We start from the raw sequence: 26186 nt of genomic DNA, 5'->3' as shown, positions 1-26186 counted from the left end.
CTCCAGAAAGGGACATAAAAATAAACTCAGTAAATTAAAAATGCAGAGAACCAGTCCTCAGAGACAAGTCTTCATTCTTTCCACCCCTTTTCAGGGTAGGTGGGAGGATGGCTTTGGGCTGAGAGTAGTACAAGCTGTCTTTCAGGATCAACCTAAGCGAAGATCATCTCAATTATTAACACATCTATGTGAAGAAGAAGAAGAAAAAAATTAAGCCATTTTAGGTGAATGCAGAGAATAGAAAGGAAGCCCGCTTCTTGCCTAACAACAAATTTTAATGGCTCCATCCACTACTTGCTTTGGCATCCTGTTCAATGTCTAACACTGCTGTCAATAAATTCTTCCTGAATGTTCATCTAAATGTCTCTTGTTCTGTGCTTGTCATAAGAGGAGGCGCCATTTTCCATGTAATCTTTGGTAACATAATGCACTAAACCTACCATTGTTACTTTCTTCTCTAGGAGGCAAACAGAAAAGCCTGCCCAGCTTTTTCTTGCTTGTCTCAGCTGCCCTGCACTGAGAAGGCTGCCATCAGTGACTCTCAGAGGACTCCTCAGTCCCCTCTCCTTCCAGCCTCCTCCCTTTGCCACACTAGTCAGAAATCTCTGGGAGCAGCACATTCTCTGAAATAATATTCCTCATCACAAAATCCAGTATGGGCGTCTTGATGACTTCCAAGGCTGCCTGCTCTTAGTTGTCTTGATATGTTGCCCATTCTATGCTATTTTCTCAAATGCCAGCTTCATTTTAATTTCACTTTGTCATTATTTAACTCCCTAGTGAATTAATTTCTTGTCAGGCATGGAGATCATTTCTGGATCATTTCTTTCCCCCTTCTCTTTAGTCAAAGAGAATATCTCAAAAGCACATTGTAGAAAGTTTCTTGGGAAGTTTCATCTTTATTTCACACTCTTCAGTTGGAGCGATTTGTAAGATTCCCAAGTTTATAGCTGAATGTGAACATCTATTATTTCAGATACAAACATTTTCCCGGCAGCCTCTGTATCACCTGTCAGGAAACTAACCAAAGCTAGAATTCCTCAACAAACAAAGGCCTCTATATTTAGGATCAGACAGCCCTCAGAGGGAAGATAACCAACTCACTTTGACATCAATATCTAGTCTGTCTTCTTTCCTATCATCAATCCCAACACACATCCAACACTGTTTTACTGAGTCCCCCGTCAGTCCCATGCTACCTTCTCTATGCCAACAAATCATCCCCACCCACCACACCAGACTCTCCTCTCTCTGAACTCCCATTCACCCTCCCAAAGCAGCACAAACCTCACTTCCCCAGCAGAACAGCCCAAGCAGACCTCTGGCAGAACAAGGTTCTCTGGGGTTCTGCGGCTCCCTTTATGGCTGAAATATATCCATCCTGGTATGCAGCTCCCCACCTGCTTGGCTCGCACAGCGGTGGAGACCTTGCCTAGCACAAGGCCTGAAGCAAGGCGATGCTCACACATGGTTTGGAGATTTAGGGGAAGCTTAATTTAGAATCCAAAGAGTCGCTGAGACCAATATGAATTCTTTGTCTTTTTGTCCCAAGAAAAATCTGTTGGCCTGAACGTGCACCTCAGTATACTGACCTGTTACCACAAAAATTCAAGATGGGCACCTACCTCAGCCCCCTATGTGTGGGACTTCTGTCTTTCTGTATTTTAGTATCCTTTTCAGGTTACACACCAGTACTCACCAGGCCAAACAGCCCCACCACATAGGGCAGTAGCTGCCCTGTCACATTTGCTATCGGGATCACCCAGCAGTAATGGCCCTTTCTGGCTCCCAACATGCTTGGTGCAGACCTGGAAATCCCCACAGTGTGGGCCAACAATATGGGTCATTGACCAGTGTGTGAAGAACTCATGAGCAATCATAACTTTTAGCTAAGCTTTAAATTTTCTTTACAAAGAGCTCCAGAAAGCTAATAGTTTCCTCACCCAAAAACAGCACAGTGAGACAGGGTAGGGGGCAAGGATGTCAGTTCTTTCTCTTCTCCAGGTCCCTGAAGCAGCAAACCCAAAGCATGACCCAGGTGGTGGGTCCTTGGCAAACTGCAGGTGCTCAGAACACACACAGAAGCACCAGCACTTCCAATTTTGGGTTTGTGTGTCAAAAATCCCACCTTGGATCCTGAGAAGAATCCAGATGGGGTTTTACCTCCAGAGGCAGTGAGAGAGCAGGTGACCAGACCAGAGGCAAGGGCTGTTTCTATTTGGCACCGCAAAGGTCATATGTCTTGTTGAAGACTAGAAGGGAAGCAGGACAAATAATGAGGTCACAAAACCTCTGGATTGCTGTGCAGATGACTTTTGAAAGAAATGCTAGCTCCACAGTTTATAATGTTCACAAGAAAAGAACATTGCTTGGGATTCAGACCTGAGCAGGGAGAAACAAAGACCGACATAACAGAGCAAGGACTTTATTCACAGTAGAACAGTCCTAATCTAAAATTCTAGAATTTAAATCCAATGTCTTTTAAGAATTAGAATTCTTCAACTCGTCAGACCAGCTGACGGGGAAAGGGTAGGAAAGTTCTCTATTAAACAAAACAACACAAAAATCAATTCAGTCTTTCTTCACTCCCAACACCCCAGTTGCCTCCCACCCATTAAAAAAAAATTAAAGCCACGCACACTTACACACTTACACTCAAATTGCAAACAAAATATCAATTACCCAAGGAAAACATAGGAATCATCTAAGGATTTTTCACTAGCTTCCCAGATGCTTTTCCTGTTTTTCTACAAGAGTCAAACTCCAATAGCTTTGTCCAAGCAGTAATAAGACCCCTTTTCTCAGCCTCCTGGCTGAGAAAACCATAAGTCTGGAAGAAGAAACCGTAAGTCTGGAACCATAAGTCTGGAAGGAAGGCAATAGTTGAGGTGAACCATCATGAGATATCCTGGGACTCCAGACTGTGAAGTTAGACAGATTGTCCAACTCTGCATTTTACGGAAAATCAATCTATGAAGGAAACAGACAGGAGTTTCAGGGGACAACTTTAAAGAAAGAGTGTCCACCTAGAATTTTGGCTGTGAGCGCTTCTTGGCTGTTGGCCTAAATCTGTTGTCTAGTCCATTGTTTCTGGCCAAAGTCTATCTTTTATTTATTTATTTTTTAATGACGGTTCTGGGGTTGAACTCAGGGCCTTGCACTTGCTAAGTAGGCAGTCTACCACTTGAGCCACTCCACCAGCCCCAAAGTCTCTCATTTAAATGGAAGGTAATTTGTTTCCAAATGGTTAGAATTCCTCCACAACAGGTTTCCCTGCGAGAGTCAGGCTGGGAAATTCAGGAAACTCAGGTTGTTGAACCAGTGTGTCTACACTTACCCTCCCCAGGGTGCCATGAAAGCTTACCACATCTGTGTCTCTACCTCACTCCACAGACAATGTTTTCCCCACATTTTGTAAAATAAATAATTCAAAATATAATGAAAAACCCAGGCAAGGACAGTTGCTGGCCTGAAAACGTGCTCTGTCTCTTAACAGTGACACATAAAACACACCTGTGGTTCATTCCCAGGCTCAGAGGTGGAGCAGAGGGCACGAGGTGCTGAAGCAGCATGAGAACCCCAGGACAGGACAGGGATCACCCCAGCCCTCACCCCGTATATATTACATTTATCTTTATAAATAGTGCATCCTGACTCAAGTGGCCACAATTAAAAAAAAAAGAAAGGCCAAGAGTTGAGTTCTTTTTCCCTCAATATCTACATAAGCCCTCACATATCTATCAAATTATATCCACATGGCAAACTGGATGCCTCATTTTGAGAACCCCTGCTGCCATGATGGTCAAAGGCCAGGTCTTAGTCAAAGCCAGTTACCCACCCTGTTGAATAATGAGACTAAGAATAAGGCTCATGATAGAATTCCTTTCAATAAAAAGTCCAATTAATGTGATTTAAAAGAATTTGATTCCCCCACCTCCCATACCAAAAAAAAATCCCTTGTAACATAAGTTTTCAAGGTCACATAAAATGGAGCAACTTGGCCAATAAATGTAGTCTAGTTGGTTTAGGTTTTTAAGGTCATGTCTGTCACACAAAATGGACCTTCAAGAATAATAGATGTGCTGGAGTTGGCTTGGCTGCGTTGACTACCCACTTACTGATGCGATGGCTTGGTGGTACCAAGTCTTACCTCTTGGACAAGACTGAGACAGGTTGTCACCTTAACATGGACAGCAGTACCATATGGCTAGAGCGTAGAAGAACTGGGTGTCTGGACTGAGGTTTAACTTAGCGGTTCCCAGAAAGCCTATCTTTTAGCCATCCTAGGAAACTTGGGTTTAATTTCCCTATTCCCTTCCACTGTCAAAAATATATTAATTTTGATCCATCACATCAGGCCACTTTGGTTGGATGACCGTGGCCATTAAAAAGAACTGGAGCAAACAGATGACTAGCCCTTTGGAAAAAACCAAGCAGTGATGAACTCTGTGCGTCCCGCTCCCAGGGAGCCGTCATAGCTCATCCCTCGAGGGCACCGTGTCCAGAGAAGTTGGTGGTGGCAGTGCTTCTGTGTTCTTGGCATTGTTGTGGATATGACCTTGCTTCCGGGACTTCCAGGAATGTGTCCTGTCCCAGTCAGTGGCCACTGTCTCATTGTCCCATATGGTTGAGGTCTCCGTGTCACTCAGATACCCAGGCTGGCCTGTGTAGTGTGTGGGGTAGATGAGCAAGGGTTCCGCAGAGAAAGCTTTCAAGTTCCTGGATTCATAATACTCCTTGTACTCGGTTCTGAAAACGAGAAGTACACAGGTACATGACAGGCAGAAGACTCACGGAATAGGGAAGAAGGGTAGAAAGACATGGCTTGTTATCTTTAAACTGCCTGGATTCACTTCATGACTTTTTCAGCAGTGTCCTTTGGGAAAACCTTAGACTACAAACACAATAAAGGTTTGTTCACAGCTTTCAGAAGATCTATACAAACCAGCAAAAAGGCCAGGTTCTGGTGCATTTAGATAGAATAGTTTAATGAATGAATTTCAGATCTTATTCTATAAGGTAAAAATTATGCTGCTTTGGACCATAATGATAAACAAACACAATCACTTTACAAACTATGCTCTATACCTGGATTAATAAATGAAGACATTTGAGATCTGGACATCAGCAGTAGGGAAAGTGACCTGGTGAAGGCTTAGAAGCATGCCAGCTGGGTGTTACATTAAACTCCTTGCTCACCATTCTGGCTCCCTGCAAGTGTAAACTGCAGGGACAACCTGGCTTTACTCCCAGGGCTCCTGTACAGGTTATGTGAGGTGACATCTGTCTAGCTCTTTACTCTGTGAGTACAATAAAATTAAATAAGTATTAATTTCCCTTCGGTTTCAAGGGATAATAATTTGACCTCCATATTTTTTCCAGGGTACCAGAGGTAAGGTATTTTGCATAAAAGAGCACAGAAGGCAAAATAAACAAGATGCAGCATGGGAAATCTCAACAGCTAAAATGAAGACCATCTAGCTGGAGCTCACTCAGCAGGTGAGAGAAGGAGCCAAGTTTAGACCTTGGTCTCCTGCTTCATTCATGAATCATTGGTTGAACAGCTATTACGTATAATACTTGGAATAAGCTCTGAAGACATAGAGACATGAGGCTGATGCTGTCTCAAAGGTTTCATGGCATACTTTGGAGACTAATAAGTGCACCAGTTACCACACCTTTTGATAAATGCTGGGTCAGCGTAATCTCCTGGGCTATGGGAATTCTGAACATTACACTGCCTTCATCCACAGATACCTGGCTCAGGTGCCACCTCCACACCCCCTAAACTTCTCACACATCTCTGTGACTCCCAGTATCACAATATATCACAATGATTTGTTCATGAGTCTGTGTTCATGTACTTACAACGACTGGGTCGTCAACTCTGAAAGGATGGCTGTCACTGCCTGGGCAGACACATAAACTGAACTGAATGGCCTGAAAATTTTAAGATGACCTGAACCTTAAGGTGTATGAAGTTATGGAAGTAAGAAGAGTAAAGACAAAGAGTTCTAAGCAGATTATGGTTCTATACATTGGGTGTCGAAAAAGACCACTGAGAAGGACACCATCTTTGCCTCGTCTTCCCTGTCTGTTAGAAGGGAAGATTCACTTGAGTCAACATCTCTTGATTATTATAAAAGATCATTTAGGAAAGCAGTACCACTTCAGAAAAATATCAAGTTCTACCCCGAAAGTGTAAAGTCATAAACAGGATGTGTCCAAGGGACAGGCAACCGTTGAGGGGGACTCACACAGGGTGCTTGTTATACATGATTGGCAGAAACTCATCCACTGGTAGCATCTTCCCAAAGGGGTTAGCTCCAACCAGCTTCTGCGCTCCTTCCAGAGAGATGACATAGCCCAGGGTCCAGTAGGAGTAGTCAGCTTCAACCAGATTCATTACATTGGGTACTGCTTTCTCTGGTTCTTTCACTTGCATTCTCTTCCTACCAATGTAGCTAGAAGGAAATGAGTGAGAGAGAAAAATATCAACTTGAATGTTAGAATACTGAATATTTTAAGAGTTGAGCACAGTTTTGGTTGTACAGATAGCTTTGAAAGCTTGGACCAAATCATATCTTATGCTAAATGTATCACAACTACCCACAACTACCCACAATGCATCCCGTTACGCATAGGCCATCGGCAGGGTCATCTCTTTGGCTCTAGTTATTAGCACTCCAGTTAGTCCTGCCTACTAAACTGTTACCAAGCCAGAAAGATAAGGTGTAAAGAGATTAAAATAACTCTTGGATTGTTTCCCAAAGATGTGGGATTTCTGGCTGTTTTTATAGAGGTTTAAAAGGGACAGGAAAGGTGGGATGTGAGAATCCTGACTTTGGTGTCTTCACATTCCCAGAGTGTCAGTCTTGGATGCTTTCCAAATACTGGTGGTAAATACAGGACAGAAAAGGCTGTGGGGAAAGAAAAAGAGCCTGCAGTAAAGGAACCTAGACACCCAAGACCACACCCAAAGTACTCTTTCTGGGGGAGAGTGCATGACAACTCCTGTTACACTCATTTTTCTCGAAGGCACTCTGCTCTGAGGAAGGCATCCAGACCTAACTCTTCCTCCGTGAGCAACTTCAACAACACAAGACGCGCCTTCAGCCATTCCTGCCTTCCAAGTCGACCCGTGGCTCTGTGATCCATTGCTTTTGTTTGCAAGCCTGTTTGGGTTGGGCTTGACTGGATCAAGCTGAGGGCTGCCTGTTTCCTATCTACCAATAAAGCACTATTTTCTCTGTTTTACACTGAACAGCCTCTTTCCACATTCAAGAGATTCTCCCTGATCAGAACACCCCAGGATTTGCAGTACATGTCCACGTTTAACCTTCAAGTTCTTCTGAGGACATTAACATTTGTCTTTCTAACCACTGTCTTTTCAGAGTAGAGTCTCAATCCCTGTAGAGTGACATGGTGTAGAAGAGACACTGCTACTGAGCACTTGAAATGTGGCTAGCGGCACTGAGGAACTGAGTTTACACTCTTTCTAACTTAATTTAAATTTAAATTTTAAAATTAAAGCTATGTATAACATTTTTCTTTCTGTGAAACAAGTTTATAATTGGGTACAACTGTAGTTTAATGGTTGAAAATTTAAATAAGCAAAAATGTCATTTTGTTTTCTTTCTTCTACAAAATTGGAGAACATGAGGGCAGAACAGGTCCTGTGGGTGGGGGGACACCAGTGGGAGGGAGGAGGTAGCTGGAAAAGGGTGTAGGAGGGTGAATATAGTACAAAAATGTGTACACATGTACGTAAATGCAAAAATTATTCCAGGAATTGGGGTAGGAGGAAAAAAGAGAGTGGTAGAGGGGGTGAATTCATGTATGATATATTCTATACATTGTAAGAACCTTTGTAAATGCCACAGTGTACCCCCACCCAGCACAACAATAAAGGAAAAAAAAGAAAAGAAAATTTAAATTCATCTTCTGGATTGAAATGTGCTCTAAGTAAAATACACACGGGATTTTGGTACAAAAAAGTAAACGCTCTTATTAATAGTTTAAAATATTAATTATATGCTAAAGTAATAATATTAGGATGTATTGGACTAAATAAAATGTATTGTTAAAACTAATTTCACTGTTTTTTTACCTTCACAGTGTGATTACTAAAAAATTTAAAACAATGTATGTGACTTGTATTATATTTCTATTAAAGAACACTCCCAAGATAAGTCCAACAACTTATTCTCTTATTTCCATTTACTACTTCCTTTTCCTGGAAAAATTTAGTGTATCAATCATGGGTAGAGTATTAGCTTTTTTGTTTTGGGTTTAAGTAACGTTTGTTTCTTCTTCATTGTAGAAAGTGATAGGTAAACATTGAAACTTCTATGGTTAGGACTATATGGTGTATTTTAATGGAATGTTTTACTTAATCAATCTGTGATATTTAGAATATTCTTTCCTCCCCTGTAGGACAACCATCATTCCATCATTCCTTCTTGGATCTGCTGGTAATTTGTACTGAGATATGCACCAACCAAACTACATGTGGACAGCAATATACGTCGATTTTAAGCCTTAGATTTCCTGAGTCTTTTGTGATTATGAGGCTTAAGTGAAAGTTGTCTTTAAAATGTGACACACGGGCATAAAATAGCTTCCAGGCCACAGAGCCATTAGTGCAGAAGGGTTGAAGTACAGTAATTCTGGAGGGTGGGAAAATCTGTGATTCAGAGGGAATGTGCAGAATACCAGACTGCATCACGTGACTGATATCTGACATGGGTGGGTCTCTTTTCATTACATTCTACTGATTTGGGAGTCTATTTCCCAGGAGACAGTTAGGCCATTGCTGGTTTTCTTTTGAGCTCAGAATGGTCCATTTCTGAGAGAACAAGTATCCCACCTGGGTCCATTATTAAGTTTCCCTCTGAGGATGGGAGAAGCAGGAAAAGCTGGGTTGCTGCAGCTGCTCCAAGGGAGCTGGCTCTGATTTGACAAAATTGACTTTGACACACAGCTGGGGAATGAAGAAATACTTGGAAACTTTCTACTTAATTGGAGGGAAGCAGAAAGAAAGTGTTGTTTGCCTTGAGAAGAAAAAAGGTGGAAGAAAGAGAAAGGAAAAGCAGGAAGGATGAAGATAGGAAGGAAAGAAGGAAGGAAGGAAGGAGGAAAGGAAGGAAGGAAGGAAGGAAGGAAAGAAGGATTCAATTCCTATAGGTAGGAGAAAGGAACTTTAACTAAATGTCAGCTCTGAGCCAGCACTCCCTTGGTGGGCCTCAGACCCTCCTCCAAGCCCAGTTGTCAGTGTTCTCCCTTGTTAGACAATCTCATCTCCCAAAGGAGATCTCTCCTGCTAATCACCTCCCACCCCGTCAGGAGCCTGCTGTCCTGGGAACTGAGATTCAATTATAGGTAGGACTGTCACCCTTGATCAAATGCCTCCTCCTCTCTCTCCACATCCCATTCACAAGCCACTTTGCATTAAAGGTAAGATTTCCACTCTTCTCCCAAGTGGCACTCAGTGCCATACCTCTGTTGTGTCAGATGGCCCCTAATCTGAAGGCAGACTCTAGTCTCATAAAGAATCTCTCATAGTGTCACCCTGAAGAATAGATAGATACAAAAGCCACTGGTTAACCTCTCCCTACTTTTTGTGTCTGGAAACATTTATGGTGTGAAAACCAGGAAAATGTGAGGAACTTGAACTGTGTCTTCTACTAGCTGGAGAGGTGGGACTTTCTGTCCCTTGAAAAGACTGAGGGCCTTTCAATGCTCTCTTCTCATCACTCACATTAGCTCCCAGTCCAGCTGAACCTGGTCAATATCATCCATCAATTTCATCAGCTTCTTCTTAAACTGATGCTCAAAACGTACATCATCCTCAATAACAAGGGTCTTTTCCAGTTCTCGGTCAATTACCTGTAAAATGTCATCAGTGGGAAGACATCCTAGGAAAAGCTTGATACCCATATTTTATTAGGCAAATAGTATTGAGAAGTCAGGAGTAGAGTAGCATAACTTGTAATTTCTTATAACTGTAATCTAAACCAATGCCCATTGATAGTAGAATGGATCAACTGTGGTATATTCACAGCAATGAGAATTTATTATCTACAGTCAAACCGGTGTTACAGGTGAAGCAACGCTATAGGCGAATCTCCCAAATGTAATATTGAGAGTTACATATACCAAGTTGATTCCATTTGTATAAAGGGAATTCCAAAAATAAACAAATCTATTCTGTGCTTTTGGAAATCAGGATGGTGATTCACCTTGGAGAATGATGACCAGAAGGAAGTACAGTGGGGGCACTTCTGGGATGCTGGTAATCTGTTTCTTTTTTAAAAACATTTTAATTTGCATATAGTAGTTGTACAGGAGGTTTCATTGTCACATTTCCATATATGCTTTTAATGTAACTTGGTTAGATTTATTCCCTCCCCATTCTCCCTCCTCCCCTTACCCCCTACTTAAAGCAATTTCAATTTCAACAGGTTTCATTGTTCTATTTTCATACAAGTATACAGAGTACATCTGCTCTCCCTCACCCTCCACAGTCACCCTCCCCTCTCTGGTAATCTGTTTGTTTGGGTGTTGATTAACATGGGTGTGTTGTTCAGTTTTTGAGAGCTCATTGAGCTGTCTTATGATCTGTGTATACTCGTCATATTTCATTTACAGTTTAAGGAAAAAAGAAAGATGAGCATAAACCAGATCATTAAATGAGAGAAGGTATCCAAGGGTCATTTTTGTGGATTTTTTCTTTTCTTATGGGAACTGACCCTTATTTGGGAACCCCAGATGCCAATAACTTCTCTATCAGTGTCTTGATCTATAAGACCCAGGGTCAAGTTTTGGTTTTGCCTCTTCTTACCTGGACAAGTTACTTAATAATTTTCTCTTGGGTAGAAAGGGGTCCATATCCCTTCTAACCCACCTAACAAGACTTTTGTGTGACTTTTAGGCATTCCTATTAATGATGAGAATGAACTAACAAAAGTGAGGGTTCTAGGATGTGGGTAGCTTCCTCTGTTATCATCCCAAGTAGCACCCAGGCTGCCTTCCTCATCCCTTTGTTGTTGACCTTGGACCAGAAGGAAACAAAAGCAGGAGCAACTCTTAAGCGCATTTCTAGCGGTCATGGGCTCACTCTGCATCTGTCCTAATTCACCTGCAAAGTCCCATTTTCTTTTCTCCTCATTGGAAAACCACACCTCTAAATAAGCATTACTTACCTCTTTCCAGACAGAGTAGTGACTAAGAAAGCAACCAATTTCACCCCTGGTTAAAGGCCTGGAGGAATAGGGATCTCGGTAACCTGGCAGCATTTCAATATTCAAGGCCTTCAGCTGACTTGTGTTAAGTGCCCTGTGTGACAGAGAACATGTCTGAAAATTACTAAATTAAGGTGTCCCCACTACAGAAAGAGAAAGAGAAGGTGGGGGGAGAGGATATCTCCTCAGAGCCTCTATAGACAAAAAGACTTTGAGGTTTCCCATTATTTGTTATGAGTTCCTCGGGGTTAACATGTCACAGTAGCATATGAGCTTTGGGAAAACAAGTTGGCATCTTTAATTTTTAAAAAATCTCTCATAGTGCTCAACATAGCTCTAAGCATAAGTTTTCTAGAAACCTTGAAAAAGTACTCCCTAATGAAGGAAAAGTGGCTCATAGGAGCATTAAATGCTGGAAGGGTTGAGGACAAGAAAGAATAAGGAAAAGAACTATGTGTCTGTGTATGTATGTGTGTGTGTGTGTGTGTGTGTGTGTGTGTGTATTTTCTTTAGACCTAAAATTAAAACAAGATTAAAAATAAAAATAACAGAGAACAATTTCCAGAATGGTAGAGTAAGGGTCTCTGAAAATCTCCTCCTCCATAAAAGCAATGAAGACCCTGGTGAAAATTGTCACAATCAGCTTTTCCAGAACCCTGGAAATTAACTAAAGGCCTGCAACAATCCCAGGGGTATTTATTCAAGAAAAACAGCTCAATCTCTATATGCACAATAAACTCTGCGGAATTTACCTTTGCCCTAATCTCATCCCTTTCTCCTCAGCCTGACAGAAGCCTTGAAAACCAGTTGCCCTTCAGCTACTAGAAATGACAGAGGGGGTTAGGACTCCCTTAAAAACCAGTTCCCAAGAAACAGTTCCTATTCAAGCTCTCTGGCAGTCTCTGAAAAGTTCCATTCTGAGAGTTTGTCTGTATTTGACCTGACTCAGGGTTCACTGTCTGTGAACAGCCCTATGTTCAGGGTATTGTAAAAAAAAAAAAAAAAAAAATCAGCCACTGTTCAACAGTACAACTATCTGAGCAGCATTAGCAGGTAGGGCTAATGAGAGGTTAACCAAAAATCTTAAAGAGAAAAACTGAAGAGTAAGATAATTGTAGGAGGTTTTGTAAAGTTTTAACATTTTCTGAGATCTAGAAGGTCCAGGTATATTCATGGCTTTGCACCTCTCAGGTTTTCTCCCAGATGGAAAAGACCCTAATCTCTGACCTCTGGCTGACCTTTAGGATCTGGGAAGAAAAGTAGTGAAGGTGTGAAGGCAAATAGATTAAATACTGCAATCAATGACAGAGGTTGACACAATGAGTTTTAAAGCACCTATGTGCTGTTAGCAAGGGACAGAATTTAGATTAAAAACACAAATAAGCCAGATGCTGATGGATTATGCATGTAGTCCTAACTACCTGAAGGCTGAGATCAGGAGGATCTCCATTTGAGGTAAGTCCAGGCAAAAAGTTCATGAGACCCCATCTCAACAGAAAAAAGCTAGGTGTGAAAGGGACTAAGGTAGAAAGATGTAAAACAGAGGAGATGAACCAGGTCGGGTTATAATTCATATATACATGGGAATGTCACAAGGAAACTCCCTGTGTAGCTATCTTAAACAAAAAAAAAATTGTCATTTTTTTCACTTTCACAAAATTTGAGAGAGGGAGGGAGAACAGGTCCTTCCGGGGGTTGGAGGTTGGTGCCAGTGGGAGGGGGAGGAGATGGAGAAAAAGCCTGGGAAAGTGAATGTAGTACAAATACTGTGTACACATGTTTGTAACTGGAAAAATGACACCTGTTGAAACTTCCAGAAATGGAGAAAAAAAAGATAAAGGAGAATGATGGAGGAGGTGAATTCAAGTATGATATATTTGACATACTGTAAGAACTTTTGTAAATGCCACAATGTACTCCCACCCAGCACAATAAAATATAAATAAAAAGCTAGGTGTGGAGGTGTGTGTCTGTCATTCTAGTTACAGTGAGAAGTATAAAATAGGATTTAGGTCCAGGCTGTCCTGGGTAAAAAGTGAGACCCTATCTCCAAAATAACCAGAGCAAAAAGGGCTACAAGCATACCTCCAGCAGTAAAGCTCTTGCCTGCCAAGTGTGAGGCCCTGAGTTCAAAACTCAGTACTGCAAAACAAACAACACAAATAGGTTGAAATTGAAAGGATACAAAAAGATAAATATTGTATAAACAGTAATAATAGAGCTGGAGGAACTACATTACTATCAGATAAATCTCCAGAGAAAATTTATACTAGAGACAAGGAGCGAGTAAAATCCATTAGGAAGACACAATAATCATAAATATGCATGTCTCAAACAACAGAGCCCCAAAACACAAAGCAAAAGCTAGCAGAATTTAAAGAAAAACAGACAATTCAGCAGTACCAGTGGGAGACTTTAATATACTACTTTCAATAGAACAAAGACACAGTAGAAAAATAAGGAGACAGAAGACTTGAATAATGCTCTTACTAGAGCTAACAGACATCTGTAGAATACTCCATTAAATAATAGCAAACCATGCATTCTTTCAAGTGCAGTTAGAGCATTCTTTAAGAAAGACCATATGTTAGACCATAAAGACCATGAAGACCTAAATGAAGCTTCTGTATATTTAAAAAGACTCAAATAATACAAAGTATATTCTCCAACCACAGTGGAATGAAATTAAAAATCAGTAACAAAAGAAATTTGGGAAATTCACAAATCTGAGAAATTAACACACTTCCAAATGACCAATGGGTTAAAGAAAAAAATTAAAGAGAGGAACTTAGAAAATATTTTGAAAGAATACTTTGAATGAATAAAAACACAGCATACCAAAACTTATGGGATGAACCTCATACAGTACTTAGAAGCATAGTTACAGCTGTAAATGTCTACATTAAAAAAAGATTATCTCAAGTAAATAACATAACCAACCATTTTAAGAAACTAGCAAAAGAAAATCAAACTAAATTCAAAACAATCAGGAAGAAGGAAATAGTCAACACTATAGTAGAAATAAATAGAGAATAGAAAAACAACTGAGACTATCAACAAAACAAAAATTGGTTATTTGAGATAAGATCAACAAAACTGACAATCCTTTACCTAGATTGAAAAAGAGACAAGGTTCCAATTATTAAAATTAGAAATGAAAGAAGACATCCCTCCTGACCTTATAGAGCTTAAAGGGATTATATTATGAATAATTATTTGCCAAAATTAGATAGCCTAGCTGAAATGCATAAATTGATACAAAATTATAAACTACTGAAATTGGCTCAAGAAAAAAATAGAAATTCAGAATAAACCTATAACAAGTAAAGAGACTAAGTTAATAACCAAAAAATGTCCCACACAGAAAAACCCAGAATCACATGGCTTCCCTAAAGAATTCTGTCAAATATCTAAAAAAGAATTAATACTGGTTTTTAACAAACTCTTCCAAAAAATAGAGTAGGAGGGAACATATCCCAGATGATTCTATGAAACTACTATTATTCTGATATAAAACCAAAGACATCACAAGAACACTATAGACCATAATGCCTTATTAATACAGATACAAAAGTCTTCAAGAAAATACTATCAAATAGAACTCAGCTAATACATATAAGATATATGGTTATATGGAATTATATAGCATGACCAAATGAAATTTATTCTAGGGTTGCAAGTTTGGTTTAACAGGTGAAAAATCTATCAAAGTAATGCATCAATATTAATAGACACAAGTCACAAAATCATCTCAATAGATGTAGAAAAAAATACAACATCCTTTCATGATAAAAAAAAATACTCAACAAAATAAGAATTAAAGGGAACTTTCCCAATTCTATAAAGGCCGCCTGTGAAAATCCCACAAGTAGTATCTTTACAGGGAAAGCCTAAATGTTTTCCTCCGAAGATTAGGAACAAGACAAGAATATCAGCTCTTACCACTTCTGTTTAACATTGTATTTGAGGCTCTTGCCAGGATAGTAAAGAAAAACAAACAAACAAACAAACAAAAAACCAAAGGAAAGAAATGCTATCCAGATTGGGAAGGAAGAAGTAATACTATTCTTTAATTGCAAATGGCAAGGTCTTGCCTACACAGAATCAAAGGTGCACACACACACATACACACTATTAACGGATAAGTTCAGCAAGGTTTCAGGACACATAACAAATGCACAAAAACTAATTGTGTTTCTATACATTTAGTAATGATTACTCTGAAAATGAAACTAAGGAAACAATTCTATTACCATAGCATCAAAAATAGGAATAAATTTGACAAAATAAATGCAAGACCTGTAAAAGCAACAAAACATTATTTAACTAATTAAAGAAGAGCTAAATAAATGAAAAGGCATACCATGATTATGAAACAAAAGACTTTATATTGCTAAGATGCCAATGCTCTCCCAACTGATCTACAAATTCAATACAATTCCTGAAACCCAAGCTTGTGTATGTGTGTGTGTGTGTGTGTGTGTGTGTGTGTGTGTGTGTAGGTTGACAAGATAATTCTAAAATTCATGGGGACATTCGAGGGACCCAGAAAAGCTAAAATAATCTTGAAAAGGCATAACAAGTTGAAGGAATCATACTTCCTTATATAGAAAGCTTGAGTCATCAACCCGTGTGGCACTAACATAAGCGTAGATGTGTGGATTATTTGAATAAAGTTTGACATCCAGAAATAAACTCTTACATTATGTTCAACTAATTTTTGACAAGGATGCCAAGTCAGTTCAGTGGGAGAAAGAATAGATTTTTAAACAAATGGAATAGGGAAACTGAATACCCAAATGCAAAAGAATGAATCTGGATCCCAGTTTCTATCATATATAAGACATAGCTCAACCTGGCTCAAAGACCTAAATGTAAGGAATAAAAATATACAGACAGCCCTCAGAAGTAAACAAAAGGGTAAGTTTTCATGGCTTTGGGTTTGATGGCAGATTCTTAGCAACATACCAGCAACAAGAGTAACAAAAATAAATTAGGCCTCATCAAAATAATTTTTTTGTTTTAATTGGTGCCTTCATGAAAGTATGAAAATTCATAAACTTGGAGAAAATGTTTGCAAATTATAATATATCTCTTATATATTACACGGGATTTGTACCCAGAATACATAAGAAGTCTCCCAACTCAACTAGTTTCCCTGGTCCATGTGGCCTGTGAGTGGGATTGGGTTCTTAGGAGTATCCCAAACCCTACTGCACCCAAGAATAAGGCTGCCAGATTTAGCAAGTAAAAACACAGAACAGCCATTCAAAAATCTCAAATAAATAATGAATACTTTTTTTAATATAATGAAGTCCCATGCGATGCTTGGGATAAAATTTAACTGGGTGTCCTTTAGTTTTACATGGCAGCTCTACCCAAGAATCACTTTGAAGATTCTTAAATGCAGTTCCTGGGCCAGTCCCAGAGATCATGATGCAGGCAGTCTGAGATGAGATTCTTAGCCAGCCTTTGGGATGTGTTGTGTCACTTTGAGAACCAGTGAGATTCTCTCGGGGAGCCGTAAGAATGTCTTTAGCAGCTGTTAGTCATACTCTTCAGTTGGGAGTTTGTAAACAGAAATAATGCCACATATTTTGAGCTAACATATAACATGAAAATGCATGTTTTATAAAAATCTGTGCCTTGAACTAATTTAGAGTGCCAAATAAAATGGCAAAGCAAGGCAAAACAAACTAATATCAAAAACAACCCCTCCCCACTCCCAAAGGAATCCAACCACATTCCCTGTGTGACTTTCCGGTTATATTCCCCAGAAAAAGTGGCCACTGTAATCAGCTCAGGCAGACTGCAGGCATCTCACACAACACTACATGTAGACCTTTATGTATATTTCTGTTTATTTTCTGCAGATCTACACAGAGTTTTGAACACATTCCCTCTGTCACAGCACAGAAAACTGAAAACCACTACAACTGTTGCAAGAAGGACCAGAGATGGGACAATTAGGTTCGGTGTGAGTTTCCAGTATAATGAGGGAATGGATCTCACTGGATCCATCACTGGATGGGGGATGGATCTCAGGTCTGTTCTACAAGGCAAAACTAACTTAAATGCTACTATTGACGACCCAATAACATGTCTGTCCTCTAATGGCCAAGAATCTTGGAGTCCCACCCAGGACCCTCCCTCTTCAACCACATCTGCAAGGGCAGAAGAAGCTCCACTCACTTCCCGTCCACGGCCTCCACGATCTTGACCTCAATCTCCTGCTCGTACAGTGTACGCAGCATCCGGTCTCGCCTGTCCTTTCTGCGTTTGAGGTTAATCATGAAAATCTAATGCAGGAAGCAAAGGGAAAAGAAACACAAGTGACTCAAGTCTTACTTCGGGCTGTTGGAAACATTTTTGGTAGGATAAGGGGTGGGAGTGGAAAGGAGAAGGGAACCTGCAGTGAGGACTGTTCCATCTCAGGTTTATGTGATAAGTGATATTTGTCCAAACTGAACCCCTTTATAAAAGCAAGCATCTGAGTGACCGAAGCCTGTCTTTGTTTCTCTGAGACTCACTGATACACATGTGCTCCCTGCTCATGAGAGCAGCAAGTTCAGAGTTACTCATTAAGAGCCAAAGGGGAGGGGGGAAGCAGTTGGCCAAGTGACTACATTTATCAGCAGGCTTGAGTTTCAACTTCTGATTGTTGCTAAATATCTGTCTTGGGCCAGTTTTTAGGCCTCAGTTTCTTCATCTGTCCTGTTAGTACTACATATTAGAGTTGACATATGTCATTATATATGCAATATATCACTGTAGTTTATGTCTACTTGATAAATTTAAAAGCATTCAAAGGTAAGAAAAATTTCAAGTCTTAATGTCATGCTTTTGTTTTCAAAGCTTCTAAAATGAGTATCATTTATAACTTCTTTGACTGAATTCTCCAACTCCCTTAGAAACAAGAAAAAGAAGTCAAGAAAAGGGGCGCTGCACTTGGGGGCAATCCTTTGCTAAAGAAGGAAAGAGAAATGGAAAGACGTAATTTCAACATCATGTAGTTCTGTAGGAAAGGCTATAGAATGACATGTACCGGTCTGCAAAGCAAGGAAGAACATGCATTTGGATTTTCCCTGCGAGGGCCAGGTGCATTTCATAAACGTCACAAGGCCACTGCAAGGAGTTATAGACAACGAGCCTATCCCGACTGTCCCTAGATTAAGGAACCACAGAAATGCCTAAAGTCTCACAAATGCTATTATGGTAATAATAAAATCCTCTTGCCACAAGTAGTAATAACTGATTTTGACTGTTAAACTTGTCTTCCAATATTGGGAGACTTAGCTCCGAGCCAGAAATGATGACACGTGGCTCAGAAACAGAGAAATCTACATGAAAAAGTCAGAGGACAGCCACTGACTATGTGCTGACAACTTTGACAGGGGCATTTCATGTTTCTGTGTCCAGTTTTCTCATCTGTGAAAGGACAGAGTTGAACAACCCATATCTCCAGTCCAGTACAGATGAAAACCTCTCTATGTGGTTTATGATAAACTTTGCTTTATGCTGTGACCAGAATAAAGAAGAAGTTATGTTCTTATCAGCAGCGTGGAGTTCAGACTACCCTGCATTAAGCTTTGGTCCAATGATTATTCTGAATGTGACGATAAATATGTTTTACTAGGATCAAGAGACACTATTTAAATTTCAAAATATTAAAATATTTTGTAAAATATCGTCATTTCTGTTCATTCTGTCCATTTCTGTTCATTCAGTCCCTGGGCAGAGAAACTGGTAGGGGAGCAAGATGTCCTCTTTGGAAATTATCCATCTGATACAGGCAAGGCAGATCAAATATATTACGATTTCATCATCTCCTTTGTTCACTTAGCTAGATAATGTTTTAAAAGATTTCTGAGGAGACACTATTTGTCTTACTATTTGCCATTTTATAACTTAATGAGTCGTTCTGTTACATTTCATTTTCTCCCTGACATCCTACTGTCATGGGCCATGTTCCACGTCCCGCCCCCCACACCTCAATTTTACAGACCTAGAAAGAAAAGGACATTTCCCTATGTATAAGCCACCTGGGGTCACTCCAGGACAATAGACACAAAACAACACAAAAAAATGACCAAAATGTGTCCCAAAAGTCCCTTCAAACCAGAGACCTCCAACCTGGGAGTCTTTTATAAATAACAGTTCCATCCCTGGCCCTGCTAGGCCAGTGCAATAAAACCAGAAGCCACGAAGGAAAAACACAGACAGCTCAGCTCGCTCATACTTAGTGAACAGTAAACAGAGAAAGGAGCAACCCAGCCAAGTGCAGCCCAGACACCTCCAACAAGGTCACAGTACTGGGAGGACTGAAAAAGTCTCTGAAAATCTCTTTTCCACCATCCCATGTCTGTTCTGAACAGAAAGATGTCTTCTCAGCCCTCAGGAAAGCAGAGTCCCTGAGCACATCACTTCCCAGAGCTGGAATTTTCCAGAGGGACACTAGGAGTGACCCAGGCCTTACATCATGTCCAGAGAAGACTAGAGCTAGGAATTTCTGTTTTGTTGTATTTTATTTGCTTGGGTCTGGACCTCATAGAAATGCGATCTCAGAAGGAAAATGAATATGTAGACACGTAGGTCTTTTCATCTAGAGAACTGAGAGCTGTGCAAACTACAAGCAAAGCACTGCTAGGAAGGTCCAGGGTGGAAGTCCCTGTCTTTTTGAAAACTATTTGCTATTGAGTCTCATTCTACTTTACTACTCATAATTTCATCTCTTCTCATTGTGCCATCTGCAGAACTAGTGTAATAGCTGTTAATGCTTTCTCATTTGCTATTCATGAAATATTCATTCGATTCCTGAAGTCTAACTCCAAATCAATTTTATAGAAGAAATCCCAATTCCCAGTTCCATCAGCTCCTTAAGATGAACACAATTTTGGGACATGTATATGTATGTTATAGTGTGATAAGGCATTTTCCTTCCATTAGGCAGAGGCAATGAGCACAATGTATAATGTTTGGCCTGTAAAATATTCAGAATTGATGGAAGGAATTCTGTCTCAATTTGTGGATCCCGGAGGCACCGTCCTAGCATCTAGGCCACGAAGCTCCTCTGAATACTGATCAGCAGTCACACGAGGGGTCCATGAACGGGTCAGGGATGCAAAGGTATAGTGCAAGTACCTGTTTTGCATTCTACCAAAAGAAACTTTTACTTCTTCATTGTTTCTCTCCTCTCTCTCTCACTTTCTCTCTCTCTCTTGCGGGGGATTGACTGTAGGGTCTGCCTCATATATGCAAGATAAATGCTTTATCACTGAGCTGCATCCCATCCCTGCTTCATTCTTCCTCCTCCTTCTTTTTTTTTTGGCAGTAGTGAGTACTGGGTTTAAACTCAGCTCCTCATGCTTGCTAGGCACACTCTACTACTTGAGTCATGCCTCCAGCAAACCCTGCCCTACATGGGAAATGAACCCGGGACTCCTGTGTAGGAGCCCACTTCATTCTTTACAATTAAAACTGCATAGTAAATATGGCCCTCAGGAAGCTTTTATGATGCTCTTGTCTGCAGAAAGCAGAATTGTGGAGCAAGTTTCTTTTTTCTCCTCTCTCTTTGTCCTCTCAACTCTGCTTTCCAACCTTTTTCTGTGGAATAACAGCAGAAAGAGAATAAAGCATGTAATGTTCCAAAATAATTTCCACTCACTCAGCCATGACAGAATAAAGCCAATGTCCTCCAGGACCTAAACATCCATTCTCTCTACATCACCTTTGAACCTTGATGAAAAGCCAGATAAAATATGGCAAATTCATTTTCACTGGAAAATAGTTACTTTTTTCTGACTCACTGATTAACTCATTTATACATGATACTTCTTTTTGAAGATAAGAAAACTAAGGCACGTCCAAAACCAAGTAGCTTTCCCAAGACCTCAGCGCATTTCCAATAGCCAAACCCATCTTACTAGCTCTCAGACAGATGTTCAAGATGGCACTGATCTAATAATACATGCATCTGTACACGTGTACACACACACACACATTCCTACCTCATCAAATCCCATCTTGTCTGGATATTTAGGGACCACTGACACAAACTGGGAGGGTTCCATTGGAGGACGGTCAACTGGAAGACACAAGAAACACACAGAGTGTTAGTGAAAGGGTCTGAAAACAGAATCCCATCTGTGTACCTGGTCTTTAGGGCTGGAACCCAACCCAGACTTGGGGCAGGGGACAACTGCTCAGCAGCTCTTCAGGGCTAAACTGCTCCATAGGGACCTTAATGATCAGGACCCTGCGTTCAAGAACATTTCTAATGGCAATGTTTGCTTCATTCCCTTAAGCCTTATTTAAGAGTATTTGGGAGGCAGTTTAGGATAATGGTTGAGAGAGGGCTCTAAAGTCAGAGGACATGGGCCCAGCCCTTGGTCTGTGATGGCCTAGGAGCATTAGGGTCCCTCGCTAAGTGTGTTTCTTCACATGTAAAATTAGGATAATATGTGAATTTCTTACTGTTGTAAAATTTAAATGAGGCCTGCAATGTAAAGTGCTCACCACATTAGCATAAAAAATACTATAACATTACTTATTGTGGCCCACAGAGAAAGAGCTCAGAAATGGGCTGGATTTGTTTCTGAAGAATGCTTTTTTCGCTATACATTTAAAACTGTTAGAGTCTGGGATTACTTTTATCCCATTCAGGCAGAGGTAGGGTCTTTTGTTTCAACACCCTCTCACGTCTAACGGCTGGCTCACATCCCAGAACTCTATACAAGGATAATGGAAGATTCCAGGTGGGAGAGGCATTACATCTTAAGTAATAAAAGCTGTATTTATTCAATCCTCCAAAAAAAGTATTTTTTACCCACAATATACTCGAAGAGTAGGAAGTACTGTTGCTTAAAGAACATGAAAGGGCCTTGAAAGTTTTTTGGTCTTATATAAGTTCAAAGTATTAATTTGCTTTTCCTTAAAGGAATATTATGAAGAAAATTTTAAATGCGAGTTGGTCAGTGGATGTTCAAAGAACTGTCAGTGATGACCATTATGACTGTCACCAGTGTCCATTCGCCTCAATTCCAGGCATATGAGATGAACACACTTTCTCACACTTCAAGTTAATTATGGCCAAATGACTTTCTGAAGAAGGTTCAAGTTCTGCTGCTCATCTCTCTAAACCCCCTTCCCTATTCCATCCCAGGGCCACCATATTGATCATGGTAGCATGTGTTGATATGGAAAAGCCACAAATTTGAAGCAGCCTGGAATGTTGTCCAGGAAACACACCAGGATGCAGACTCTGAGCAGCCATAAAGAAGCTACTGAGCACTAAGCTGATGAGAATTTGTCAGTGTTTGATGATCCAGCAAAATTCACCCATCCTGACTAAGGTACTGCTCAACGGTCTGATCTGTGTGACTTACTCTTCACGGAGGAAGTAAAGGGAAGCCATGGCCTGTTTCACTTAAGGTCAAATGATGTGAAATTCTAGAAGGTCATGGGACAGGTTTCTTAAGCTAAACATAGGAGTTGGTCTCTTTACTTCACATCTGATTCTTATAGTCACATTTCTGGGTATCCATAGCATGTGTTTTCTTCTTTCCAGTAGAAGTCCAGAGTATTTTGGTCCTTTCTGCTCCACTGTGCCTTACTAGTGTCTTTTAAAATCAACCTGGAAAGTCTACCATGTATAGGGTTAGGTTTTTTTTTTTTTTTGTACTGGGTTTGAGCTCAGGGTTTTGTGCTTGCAAGGAAGGCACTCTACTACTTGAGTCATGCCTCTAGCCCCTTTTTTCCTCTGATTATTCTGGAGATAAGGTCTCACTTTTTGCCCAGGTGGTCCTGGACCACAATTCTCTTTTATGATTCCTGTTATTGGTGGGATGACAGGCACATTCACCAAGCCCAGCTTTTTTTCTGTTGAGATGGTATCTTGCAAACTTTTTTGCCTAGGCTGGCCTGGAATGTGAGCCTCTTGATCTCAGCCTCCCAAGCAGCTGGGATTATAGGCATGAGGCACTGGTACCCAACTCAGGGTTAGGCTTTTTAAGAGAAAGAAACTGAATATACAAATCCTTCCTGTTCATCATGCTGTTTGAAAAATTGTCTAGCTCTTCCTCCTTGGCCTTAGACTTGGAAAGGAGTTATATTTTGGGTTACCTTTTTAGGCTGTTGGTCTGCATTTGCCACTGGATGGCCTGTGTGGCTTTAATGTTTCAGTCATTGATTTTTTTTGTTTGTTTGTTTCCATCAAACATGGGCAGTCACTGTTTTTATAAGACAAATGTTAAAAAAAAAAAATAGCCACAGGCTGCTGGCTCCTAAAAGTTGTTGAGCAAAAATAACAGAGCCATGTGCCTGGGTTTTGCCACTGAAGCCAAAAATAAACCTTAGAGGAAAACACTCTGCTGACATCAGACTTGAAGGTTAGTAGGTACCAGTTTTTGTTGTGTCATTTCTGACTGTCATTTATAATTTATCCAGTCTGTCATTCAATCCCTTCTTGTAAATAGTCTCTCTCTGTACCACCAACTGGAATAAGGACTTCATTGGCTTCTGTATAGTTTTCAAGATCCAGAGCTAGTAATTATGGCTATTGTTATGGAGATCTTAATACTCAATGGACTCTTGTCTACACTCTTGACATATATAGTAATCACATTTACTTAATCTTCACAGGTACTGTTCAATAGGTATGAGTACTCCACTTTTTCAGACAAGAAGACAAAGACTTAAATAACTTGCACAAGGTCACAGAGAGGATAGAGCTGTCATTTGAGTGCAGGTATGACTCTTGCACCCCACTCTACAAGACTCCAAAGTTAGTCCTTGATACTAGTTAGTGCCTTGATACTAGGCAACTTGCTTGGATTCACAGTAGTTCATTTACACTAGTCATGACTGGAAAGACATGAGAGATTACACTAGAATTAAATCCTAACACTGCTTTCTGCCTGAACTGGTACCATTGCTGCAGTCACTTCCCTAGCTCAGTCCTCAACCACCATGCCTGGACTATTTCAATATTCTTCAAATATACTCTCAGTCTTGCCTATTCTAAGTCATTCTGAACACACACAATTCTCAAAATAATCTTCCCCAAGTACAGCTCTGTTCTCCTCCATAGCAGTCACTTAAGTGCTTTACAGTCTAAGTGCTCATAGCTACCACAGAATTTATCTTCACTCTTTGTTGTGGTGGTGATTTTTTGTTTGTAGAGATAAGCAGAGACCAACCCTGATCTGGACTTGCCCAGGGTTAAATCGTGAGTGATTAGAAGAGCTAAAACTTAACTTTAGACCATCTGATTCAGATCCAGTACTCTTAGTAGTCTTTATGGCAATCTGTTGCTGCCAAATGTTGATACTGAGAGCAAGCACCTGAAATATCCTATTGGTCGATGCTGGGATTTGCAAGTCCAGTCTCCTCATGCCTTATAACCCAGTCATATCCATCACCTGTATAAGATCTAGCCTCTGTCAGTATTTCCCTCAAGAAGCACTCTCCAAATTCTCTGACCAGCTCCTAATGTGCAAATGAGCCAGTGTGTGTAGAGTGACGGGCACTATGCTTTTGACAAGGGTTAGTTGTTGTTAAGACCCATTTCAACACCATTCAGACTCTGACTCTGATCTCTGAAACTCTAGTTTGCAATTAATAAACTCCCTGATTATTCCTTTGTAGACTCTTAATTCCCTCTCACTGATATTGCCTGACAAGATCCTAACTCTGGTTAAACTTGATTGTACTGTTCACTTACTCAGTACCAAGATGGAGAAACTATACAGTTTTATTGACCAAGTCGCTTAAAAGTTACAACCACAAATGCCAAATTAGCAATTGACACCATCCAATGATGCAACTGTACTTCGGTAGTAAATTTACTTTCCTGATCTCTCAGAGATCTATTTTAAGCCTTGACTTTCCTCAAATCCCCAACAGCTCTCTCCTGTCCTTGACTGGACTACACACTTACCCAGGAAATATTCAGAATCAAATTAGATTTGCTTTTTTGTTCTACCTCAAGTCTACAAACCCAACTGCAATGCACCTACACATTCTGCCTTCCCATCTGCTATAGGAGACGAAGCAACCTGTTTCTATGAAGTATAATCTCTACAGCATTTTCCTGGGATACAATATTCTTGTTTTCTCAAGGACTTCAGTTATCTTCTCCTCTACTCCATCAAGTTCTCCTTGTATCTTGGGTCCTTCTCATTAGTATATAAACATGCCATAATATTTTTATCTTCAAAAAACAACACAAAGCGGTCAAATTAAAACCAAAACCAAAACTGAGAAACCTCTTTTGTCATCTCTCACCCTCTAACAGCCACCCTCTCATTTCTCTATTACACATCCCGTCACGATTCCCTTTTTTCACCTCCTCCTCGGCTTCTCTACTCCCCACTCCAATCGGCTTGCATCCCCATCATTGCACTAAAGTGGTTTTCATCAAGGTTGTCATGGAGTTCTAGCTTGACAGAACCAAAGATCAATTCGTTATCTTCATTTTACGTCTCAACAGCATCTGATTGTTTCCTGAAACACTTTTCAGTTTTCCCCAACTTTCTGGCTGTTGTTTCCTCCAGGGATCTGTCCTCTCCTCTTTCTCTGTCCATTTACTGCATGATTCACACTGCTCCGTGGCTTCAGATATCCATTCCGTGTTGATGACTCTCAAGTGTCTCTCTCTACATGGAATACTTTCCCAGAACCCCAGATTCACACATCCAACCATTACCTGGTCTCCCTATTCAGATACCTAATCCATATCATAAGCTTATATGACCAAAACTTCCCTCCTCAAATCTTCTCCTATGAAGCCTTCTTCATCTCAGTGAGTCCCATATCAGGCCAAAATCCTGGAGTCACTCTGGTTTTTTTTGTTTTTGTTTGTTTTTTGCAGTACTGGGGCTTGAACTCAGGGCTACTCCACCAGCCCTTTTTGAGATAGGATCTTGCAAGCTATTTGCCCGGGCT

General features: G+C 40.3%; 1 protein-coding gene across 1 annotated transcript in view; it reads right to left on the bottom strand.

The window, feature by feature from the left end:
• Window positions 1-2409: 2409 nt before the first annotated feature.
• Window positions 2410-26186, bottom strand: part of Colgalt2 (collagen beta(1-O)galactosyltransferase 2) — a 113000-nt gene continuing 89223 nt past the window's right edge. Inside the window, exons 7-12 of the mRNA XM_020169436.2 lie at window positions 21251-21327; window positions 17436-17542; window positions 11205-11337; window positions 9761-9888; window positions 6258-6464; window positions 2410-4749 (exon numbers count right to left, since the gene is read on the bottom strand). Of these exons, the coding sequence (XP_020025025.1) occupies window positions 4473-4749; window positions 6258-6464; window positions 9761-9888; window positions 11205-11337; window positions 17436-17542; window positions 21251-21327 (929 nt within the window). The 3' untranslated portion in view covers window positions 2410-4472. The remainder of the gene's footprint in view (window positions 4750-6257; window positions 6465-9760; window positions 9889-11204; window positions 11338-17435; window positions 17543-21250; window positions 21328-26186) is intronic.

This window comes from Castor canadensis, chromosome 11 (genome assembly GCF_047511655.1).
Source record: "Castor canadensis chromosome 11, mCasCan1.hap1v2, whole genome shotgun sequence".
NCBI lineage: Eukaryota > Metazoa > Chordata > Mammalia > Rodentia > Castoridae > Castor > Castor canadensis.
The sequence above is the reverse complement of the archived record's forward strand: the minus strand, read 5'-3'. Positions and strand labels throughout refer to the sequence as shown.